The sequence below is a fragment of the Malus sylvestris genome, chromosome 2 (genome assembly GCF_916048215.2).
Source record: "Malus sylvestris chromosome 2, drMalSylv7.2, whole genome shotgun sequence".
NCBI lineage: Eukaryota > Viridiplantae > Streptophyta > Magnoliopsida > Rosales > Rosaceae > Malus > Malus sylvestris.
Window position 1 is genome coordinate 14,628,629 of NC_062261.1, and position 10,690 is coordinate 14,639,318.

The following is a 10,690-nucleotide window of genomic DNA, read 5'->3' on the forward strand; positions in this document are numbered from 1 at the left end:
ATCCTAAACTTATCATGTGTTGCCGTGTATTTTAACTTGCTCACATGACATCATGTGATTGGTATGAAATATTGCCACCTTACCGTCTCATTTGCATGTGAGTTTTTCCTAGATATGGCAATCCAACCCTGTTAAACCCAATAATCGTGGAAAACTGTCCGAATGGAATGAATTTAGGGTAAAAATTTAAGTATCTTTCAAATATGAAAAAAAAGCAGTTGGCAATTTGTCTTTCTTTTGTTTTATTTGCTGGAAGTTGGCAAGTTGTCAGCATCCAAGCTGGTTAATCAAACTTGTTTATTGTTACGTTTTCATGATTGAGCATCATTTGTGTGAAATTATTATGGGGTAGTGCAATATCGCTACGTGATATAATCAATTCACATATTCTTACTTTTTTTTTATGATTATCAAAATAAAAAAAATATGGGTATATATCATCCATGCTTGCACCAAAAACCACACAATTCGGAAAGAAATTCACATGCAACGGGTTGTCAAGGTGACAATATTCCAAACTTATCACCACCTTGCCATCATTGTACCAAAAACTCTGGCAAAACAAGAAAGAAAGAATGCTTAACATCATCATTATATATCTTCCATTACCAGATTGCGCTCGTGTGAATGCAATTACAAGAATTCCTCAAGCTTTGCCCTATAAATCCGTTCTTCAACCTCATCCCCTTGATTAGAATTGTTTCAACCTCCTCCCTTGATTTACTTATTTGAACCCAAAATTGTAGTCTCCAGACTCTACTACTTGGAAAATCCGACGTCTGCGTTATCGTCAGTCATCACACTCTCTTTAATCTCCTGTATCATCTTCAACACTTGCCACATTGCCGGCCTCTGTTCCGGAGACGTCAAACTACAAATACAAGCGACCTCGGTGAGCATTCCCAGTTGATTGTCATCCCCAACATCGTCATCCCTCATTACTCTGACCCAATCAGGCACGTCCGTGGGCACGAGAAGCGGATGTTGGGACGGATGTTTACCCGTCAAGAGCTCAAGCAATAAGATGCCGAAGGCATAGACATCGGATTTGGACGTGGCTCGCCTACTGGACTTGCGAATCTCGGGGGCTTTATAGCCTGCAGAATCAGGATCTTCATTTGCACAAGTGTCCGCAAAGAAGGCAAGGCCGTAGTCCGTGAGACAGGCCTCGAAGTCGCCTCCGAGGAGAACATTGGAGGACTTGAGATTGCCATGGATGAGGGACGACGATTGGTGAATGTAAGCAAGGCCTTGAGCTACATCTTCAGCTATCTTCAAGCATGATGTCCAATGCAGAGGTCTTGCTCTAGTTGATTTCGAACCTATTTATTCACGCATAATTGCAAATTGTTAGCAACAGTTTTTATAAACAACTCGCTAAAAACACAAGATCTAATGTTCATAAACCCTACACCTTACACCCTCAATCACTCCCCTTTCATTTTCCACTGTTTTCGTCTCCATTCTCTTTTCGTTTATTCAATCCTCATTCGGAAGCCGAGTGCCAAAACCACTTCCCTTTGGTTACTAAGAAAATCCCTACTTAATTAAATTAAATTTTTTTTTTACGCGCAATCACTCGCAAATCGCTCTCTAGATAAGCTCCATTATTCTTGCATGTGCAAATTTTAGACTAAAATAATATTAAAACTAAAACGTCTAAATTTACAGCTCTTCTGTAGCTGACGGACGAAATAATATCCAACTAGATCCATACAAGCGTCTCAATTATTTTACCATGAAATAATTGATCATGGGACAAAGGGGGGCCAACCCGTGATTGTCGGTGTTAAAACATACGTGACCGCACCTAAATTTGACTGAAAAGCATAACTGAAACCCAGTCACGTCACGCACAACCCAACACCACTAAACCCATACCCATAATATTCTCACACGTGACAATGCCAGAGACCCCAGCCAACTTGTTTTTCGAAACAACTTAGATGACACGAATATACCGTCAACAACGTCCTATTTGTTTGAAAACATTGTAGCTTACGTTTCGTGCCAATGCTAAAAATGTGACACGCCCATTTCAACAACATTAAGCATGCAATAGTTTCAAGCGTTTTTTACCGCACTCACCGTGAATGAGATTGAATAGACTGCCGTTGGGTTGGTAATCATAGATCACCAGCCGCTCTCCCTTTGCCTGAAAATAAGCCCTCACCGGAACCAGATACGGATGCCGCAACCCACCCACAACGTCCATATGCTCCTCAAACGCTTCTCCGCTTGTAATCGCCGTCTTGCCGGCGTCCAATCTCTTCACCGTCACAATCAGCTGGTTGTCCAGCACCGCCTTGTACGTAGTCCCAATGCTACCCCTCCCGAGCAACTCCGCCGAGGCTCTCATCAGCTGCTCCAGACTGTATAGCTGAGCCTCCCCGTAGCAAAAAATCAAGTTCCCGCTCCTTGGAATTGCTCTCGGAGGAGCTGCTTGTTCAATTGTCTTTACCTTGTCGGAAAATTGCACCGCCTCCCTCCGTTCTGGGATCTGTGCTTCGATGGTTCTGAAATTGTTTGGATTAGAGTGAATGCGATTGGCTGGTGAGGTAATTGGCGACGGTTTTGTGTCTGTGTAAGTGATGGTTTTGTTATGGTTTCGAGCCACCGCAGAGAGGCATAAGACGGCGGCGACGAGGAGCGAAACCCCGATTGCGACGCCGAGGATGACGCCGGTTTTCTTGTGGTTTTTCGGGGAAGGCGGAGACAGAACAACTCCCTGAGACTGTGCAGTGCTCTCCCCCAGCGGCTCCGACGCCGGAGAGGTTGAACTGGCATTGCGAGATTCAAAGAATGGGGCGTGCAACCTGCACGCCCGGTTCACAGTCTCGCCGCAGAGCCCCGGGTTGAGCTGAAACGACGACGCGTCGAACCGGGACAGGGAAGGGGGAACCGGGCCGGTCAGGTTGTTAAAGGAGACGTTGAAGATTAAAAGGAAGGACTGGTTCAGACCCGGGAGGGAGCCGTTGAAGCGGTTAGACTGGAGCTGGAGTGAGGTGAGCCGGTCCAGGCCAGAGAGGTTGTCGGGAATGGGACCGGAGAGGTCGTTGAAGGAGAGATCGAGGACGGTGAGGCGGTGGAGGGCGAGGATGGAGGGGGGAAAGAAGCCGGAGAAGGAGTTGCGGTTGAGGAAGAGGGACTTGAGGTTCTGGAGAGGGGAGAGGTCGGGGATGGGGCCGGAGAGGGAGTTGTTGTGGAGGCTGAGGACGCGGAGCTGGTCGAGGCGGGAGAGGGTGTCGGGAGGGAAGGAGCCACGGAGAGAGAAGGACTGGAGGACGAAGCGGACGACGCGGCCCTGGGAGCACTTGACGCCCTGCCATTGGCAGTAGTCGAAGCGCTCGTTGAGGGTGTAGAGGAGCTTGTTGTTGAGGTCGGCTTGGGATTTGAAGGACAGGAGGGCGACGGCGTCGGAGGATGGGAGGAGGAGGTTTGGAGGCGGCGGTGGGAATGGAAGGGAAGTGGAGGGGTGGACGGCGGTGGCGAGGAGGAGGAGGAGGAGGAGGAGGAAGGGAATCATGGTGGGCGGTGGGTCATGGATAGTGGAGGGAGGAAGTGAGGTGGTTTTGTTGGGTTCGTTGGGCTTAAAGTGTGAAGCAGCTGGGCGTTTGGCTAGTAGTGGGAGTCTGTGACAGTGAGAGGCGGTGGGAGGGGCGTCACGTGAAAGTGGGGAATGAAGAAAAATTGTTGGTGTTGAGCTCAGTGGGTAACTCTTCTATAGGCTTCCACTATCTGTCAGGCGTTGCCCCTAGTTTGGCGCGTGATTCACATTATTGCTTCATCGTAAAAAAGTGAAATTTTAGCTACTTTTCCGTTGAAATTATTTAATAATATTTCTTTCTACTTATAAGTAAATATTATTTTTAATTTTTATAGAGGACTTGTTTGATATTCTACATTACGTTAGATGACCGCTTTCATTTGTTTGGTGGTAATAATTGAGTTTAATTTTCAAATTTTAGCTACATTACGTTGGATGACCGCTTTAAGGTTAATCTAAGTAGTGTGAGTTGGTAGAATAATGAGTTAGGATTAAGATATATTTCTAGTTTGATTCTCTGCAATGTGAAAAAAAGTAAATAAATAATTCAAATGAGAGTTTGAAAATTTAACCTAAGATAATTAGATGTTAGATACCTTAATCATTGCCTAATTCATTGCTAAGCTTTCATTTTCATCCAACGAACCAAAGTTGGTACTACCAACTTGGTAGGCAAGAGGTGGAGATTGCACTGCACGCGACCTAAGGTGCGAACCATGCTCGATGCTCGGAACATGTCGTATTATTATGGACTATAGCTCGAGTGGACTGGAAAACAGTATTTGACCATTGAGTCTTAATGTCGTAATAAGTCAGACTATTTCCGTCCTCGCAATTTTTAATGTTTTTGTGGCCTGTTTTTTGTTGTTTATGGTTATTGTCCGGTGCATTTTTGTTTTAAACAATTTGTATAAAAATTTACGAGCTAATTATTCATACGACGCAGCATTTATAAAAATAAATATATTAAGTATTTAATGCTACGGAGTAAGGGAGCATTGTAGTCGCATTTTACAAAACTTCTATGAAACTGAATTGGACATTTCATACTCATCGCCCTCTCATACTTCCTTCGCTACCCTATTATTGAGGGTGCAAAGGCTTTGCTGGACTGGATCATTGGAGCTGTCTCATCACCCATATCCGCCACCAAGCAAATGAAGTCGCGCACCGCCGTTCCCCGCACGTCACTTCTTTATGATGGTTTTCATTCTTGGTTTGAAGAAACTCCTGATCTTTTAGCAGATCTTTTGCTTGAGGAGGGTCTCGCTTTTGTGTAACTGCTTTCTTTTATGTGTTTCTCTCTTCGACCTTTTGGTCTTTCAAGTTTCAATGAAACTGTGCCGCTGATTTTCAAAAAACATTATATGTTGTATCTTGTTTTGATAAGTTTCTGACTTCAGATTTCGTAAGTGTTACAATAGATAAAGGGAGAGAAAGAGCAAGATGAGGTACCATAGAGAATAGGAAGTGGAATATTGCAGTGGGGTGGTTGGCCGCGACGGCCGATGGGAGGCTAGGTATTAAGTGTTTTTAAAAGATTAAATTGTGTAAAAAAAAATTCTTGGTTGATTTAGAATTCTAATGTGTTTGAGCTATAGTACTTGTCTTCTAAGACCTACTCCAACTCTTGAAGTAAACCTCAAATTTTAGATTTTAACTGATCCCAACTTGCTCCAACCCTTGAGCCAAATATGAATTTTAACTAAAAACTCATTTTTGTAGCAAATTTAGCCCATAATATAACCTTGGGTAAGTAAGCTGGCCCATTTGTGCGAGTGGACTCGCCCAACAAAAGCGCAGACGTTCAGGCTTCACGCGATGCATGCATCAACGCGCTAGGCTCTTCAAGTCTTCGACAACCTTGGGACCCCCCCCCCCAACGTGGGCTTGTCAGCCAGAATATTGAGCCTAACGACTCTCTTCTTTGATCCAGTCATGCTGGAGCAATGGACCGTTGGTTGATCCAACGGTTCAAAATCAAATGTTTTTTTTTTAATTTTATATTTATAAATTAATTGAATCCAACGGATGAGATTTAATATGATCAAATCTAACATTAAAAAAAAGTCCAACAACCAAAATTATTTCATGGTGTTATTTAGTGATTTTTTTTTAATAATTATCCGAATCTAAATATTTTTAGGTTAAAATGTTCATAAAATTAAATTAAGATAGTCTACATAATTTTTTTTTAAAGTTACTCTAAAAAAATTAGCCTAAATTGATTCTTTAATAATCTCGAGCTAAAAACTTTACCCATAAAGGTTTGTAGTATCCCACATCGGCGGAGTGAGGGTTGGTCCTTGGCCTTATATGTACTTGCCCCTCTCTTCCTAGCATGACGCGTTTTGGATAGTGAGGTTCTCTTGCCCAGGAACAAATTCGTGAGGGCATGGCCCAAAGCAGACAATATCGTGCTACGGCGGAGTCGGGATGTGATAGGTTGGAGCAAAAAAAACTGTTTCTAGGTTAAAACCTAAATTTTCTAAAAATTGGGGTTTTTGATTAGTCATTGCAAAAGATTAAAATACAATAAAATAAAACTGGTGCTAGATTAGATATTCAATTTAATCCCTTGAAGTGTACTTTTATCAAAATTTATATTCAATTTTTGTTATTTAATTTGTATTTTTATTTAATCTCTCTACATTAAACTTTAATTTTATTAATATGCACATATTTAGTTCTTTAATTATAAATGAACATAAATGAGAAAATATTAAAAGAAATTTGTGATACAAAAATATATAAATACATAAGTGTACAAAAATGACTATGCCAAAATATATAAAATTGACTTTTTTTGTTCCGAAATATTTGTATCTACATGATTGTAATAAAAATGTATGTACCGAAATGTATTATATTAAATTAATGTACCTAAATGTCAATACCGAAATGTATGTACCAAAATGTACGTACCGAAATATAGTATATTGAATTAATGTACCTAAAAGTCCATACTCAAATGAGAAGTATTAGGTTCGAATCTCGTGGATGGCGAATTCGATACCAAATTAAGTTGTCCATTGTGTGGTTTAGCTGAACCCCTCTCGTGTAACATCCCACATCGCCCAGGAGAATGGATCTTCTATGCCTTATATGTATATTCCTATCTCTACCTAGCACGAGGCCTTTTGGCAGCTCACTGGCTTTGGGTTCCATCGGAACTCCGAAGTTAAGTGAGTTCACACAAGAGCAATCCCAGGATGGGTGACCCACTAGAAAGTTCTCCTATGAGTTCCCAAAAACAAAAATGTGAGGGCGTGGTCGGGGCCTAAAGCAGACAATATCGTGCTATGACGGAGTCGAGCCCTGGATGTGGTGGGGGCCCAGGCCGAGATGTGACAATTTGGTATCAAAGCCAATTCCTGGTCGGAAGTGTGCCGACAAGGACATCGGGCCCCTGAGGGGGGTTGATTGTAACATCCTAAATCGCCCAGGGGAATGGATCATTTATGCCTTATATGTATATTCCTATCTTTACCTAGCACGATGCCTTTTGGGAGCTCACTGGCTAAAAGTTCCGTAGGAACTCTGAAGTTAAGCGAGTTCGTGCTAGAGCAATCCTAGGATGGGCGACCCACTAGGAAGTTCTCGTGTGAGTTCATAGAAACAAAACTGTGAGGGCGTGGTCGGAGCCTAAAGCGGACAATATCGTGCTACGGTGGAGTCGAGCTCGGGATGTGGTAGGGGCCCGGGCCAGGATGTGACAATTTGGTATCAAAGCCAATCCCTAGTCGGAAATGTGCGACAAGGATGTCGGACCCCTGAGGGGGGTGGATTGTAACATCCCACATTGCCAAGGGGAATGGATCCTCTATGCCTTATATATATATTCTCATATCTACCTAGCACGAGGCATTTTGGAAGCTCACTGGCTTTGGGTTCCATCGGAACTCCAAAGTTAAGCGAGTTCACGTGAGAGCAATCCCAAGATGGGTGACCCACTGGGAAATTCTCGTGTGAGCTCCTAGAAACAAAACCGTAAGGGCGTGGTCAGGGCTCAAAGCGGACAATATCGTGCTATGACGGAGTCGAGCCCAGGATGTGGTAGGGACCCAGGCGGGGATGTGACATCTCGCCTTAGTATAAAATATATCGTTATATTAAAAAAAAATCAAATGTGTGTACCGAAATGCATGTATATGTTTGTATCAATGAATTAATGTACCTATATGTTTGTATCGATGGATACACCGAAATATACAAATGTATTAATGTACCTAAATGAAGAACATACAAAATTGTTGTCGGACTATATATTATAAAAAAATAGTTGCCTAAATGTAGAATTAAAATATATTATGATAAATGAAATGAAAATTAAATTTAAATGTAATTATTACATTAAAATAGGAATAAAAAGATAAATAAAAGATCAAAATATAACTAATAAAAGAGATGATTAAATGTACTAGGGACTAAAATTGAATTGTAATCTTACACAAAGTCATAGTCTAAAACTCATTTTTTTTAAAGGATTAAGATGAAGTCTTCTATTAAAAATTTCAAATTTTAACCCAAGGGTTGAGACTTGAGATGGTCTAAAGAGAGAAACTTGCATACATGATTAAGATTTACATCTAAAATTAATAAAAGAATGATATGTGAGAAAATTGAAACATATATGAAATTAGATTGTCAGCTCAAAACGCTAAGGTATCATCTTAAGAGGTAGGTAAGTCCTTCTGGTTTAACCTTCATTTCTATGGGGATATGAAAACTACATAGATATCAACTTTGAATGCACGTCGAGGCTTGATTCAAATTCAATTCAAATCTAACACATGGAGTCATTATTAAAAAAAAGGAAAGACACCATCAAAGTGTGACCACTTGAGTTCAATTCAAGCATGTAAATTTGTATTATATCACATTTGAGCATATTGATAAAAGCCACCACTATTTATAGTTCCGTAATTCATAGTTCCAACTAACAAGCTAAAATCCTTGTGGGCCTCTCTCTCGATCTCTCGATCAATCTAGCTAACAAAAGCATCTTCTTTTTCATGCTTCTTTTCTTTTTTTCGAAAGATGTATATATCCTTGTCAAAACAGGAGGGGTTGTTGTTGTTGAATATTCAAAATCGGGCGTTGAAAGAAAGAAAAAAAAAGTTCAAATATCATAATTCTGCTTCATCTAATATCGAGACATTTTGTGGTAAAATTTCACATTTATTGGACTGTGCAGGTAGTAATTAACAAATTGGAGATAATATCAGTGTTGTTAAAAGTGAGCCCCGTCTCTCTGATAATTTGAAAGTTGTGCTCTCTTTTTCCTTTTCCCCATTTCAAATGCAGCAAAGGTAAATTTTTTTTTCTTCTTTTACCTTAACGAGGTCATGGACTGCACGAAATATAATTCCACCCGCAGTTAGCCATGAACAAGAGCTCACCATGCAAACAATGATGGAGCTAGGCTTATAAAACCAGTTGGAGGAAAATATTACACTTCAGAAGCCCAAGCCGCTCTAATTGATGCGCAGCACTTGTAATGCCATTTATTGAGGAAAATATTACAAAACCAGCTGGAGGCAGAAGGACGCAGGGAACTACCCAAGAGAGCCGAAAGAAGATGTGAACGGGAAAAAAAGAGGACGCGTTAACTGATGGACAATAAAGAGTTAATAGAGGCCAGAAAACTTGTTACTTTTTATAAAAACTAAAGGTCATCATGTTCTAAATCGTGAGATTATTATAGTGGTGGAGATTTAGCGAAATGCGCGAAGCTTAAATGTAGAGACTCGAAATCCGTAGATTTGTATAGTGTGACAAAACACAAAGGTAATGCAAACATAAACCCTAAATAAAAGGGAAGAAATTTTAATTCCTATCCTACTTCTAAACTGTAATACGTAAAAATACCCTAATCTAAAAATAAACCTCAATTTGCTAACCTAATCTTTACTATTAAGATTTCATTATCCTTGAATCAAATTCCAGGAAAAAGATTAAGCAAAGATTCCTTACAGGGTGCAAGATTGCAATATTCTCAAAGCGCAGATGAATGGACCAGTTTCTGGGTGTTGTTGCGATAGGCAAATATATAATCCTGTTGGTTCCTGCATTAATCGTATTCTATATAGGAATTGGAGTTGGTTTTAGATATATACAAATTAAGGGTATTCCTAAAGTTAACTTTTGATTTATAGTTATTTTCTCTGTAATGCTCATACTATTTTGTGTCATATCATAGTGCACCCACTTCAAGGCTTGAAGGAAACATTTTATTGCTGATGCTACAAGCTAAGCACATAATATGTGTATGAGGAAACTTATATTGATTATTTTTTTTTGGTTCGAAAAGTTTAGGGGGGAGGGAAGGCTACCCCATTGCAGGGTTAAGGCATATCACAAGCTTCTTTGAGGCCTTACAGAGGAGGTCTTATGTCATTTTTTGGTTTTTACAGATCGCCCACAAATAAGAATTGCAGGCAATGAAATTCGAAACTAGACCTTGGTCTAGCGAAGACCCTTGTCAACTTTAATTGGTTTTATACTAAGATTAATACAAGAAATCAATTTATAAACTAGAAAACTTATGACCAAGAAATTCAGTCTAACAATTTCAATTAAGTTTGTCTAACAATCATTGCCAATTATATCCATCGATAGAGAAGAGTCTTGCCACCAATAGGTAGTACAGTACATAAGGAAAAAAAAACCTTTGGCAATTGGTATTAAATGCAAAACAAAGCAAGTGAAAACTTTATTTAAAAAAAGAAAAACTATATTTGCATATTCATAATGTGTCACATCCCAGAAACTATATTTGCAAATTCATAATGTGTCACATCCCAGTCTCGACTTCGTCGTAGCACGATTATTTGTCCGCTTTGGGCTTACCATTCCCTCACGGTTCTGGCTTACCATTCCCTCACGGTTCTGTTTTTGGGAACTCACGAGCAACTTTCCAGTGGGTCACCCATCCTGGGAGTGACCTGGCCTCCTTCTCGCTTAACTTCGGAGTTCCTACGGAACCCGAAGCTAGTGAGCTCCCAAAAGGCCTCATGCTAGGTAGGGATGAAAATATATTGTTGATGCACAAAATCAGGGAAGACTTTGGTACAACAGAAAGTGTCAGGTTTTGTGACCTTCGCTTGGTTGCTTGGTTGCTTCAGTCACTAGTGAGGATAA

The 10,690-nt window shown here is 40.5% G+C and overlaps 1 protein-coding gene across 1 annotated transcript; it reads right to left on the bottom strand.

Annotated features, from left to right (window-relative positions):
• Positions 1-467: 467 nt before the first annotated feature.
• LOC126586907 (probable inactive receptor kinase At5g67200) lies at positions 468-3,774 on the bottom strand. The gene is made up of 2 exons (XM_050251873.1): positions 2,089-3,774; positions 468-1,322 (listed from the first exon to the last, which is right to left on the bottom strand). Exons 1-2 carry the CDS (start codon positions 3,524-3,526, stop codon positions 760-762), a joined length of 2,001 nt encoding a protein of 666 aa, XP_050107830.1. The 5' UTR covers positions 3,527-3,774; the 3' UTR covers positions 468-759.
• Positions 3,775-10,690: the final 6,916 nt, after the last annotated feature.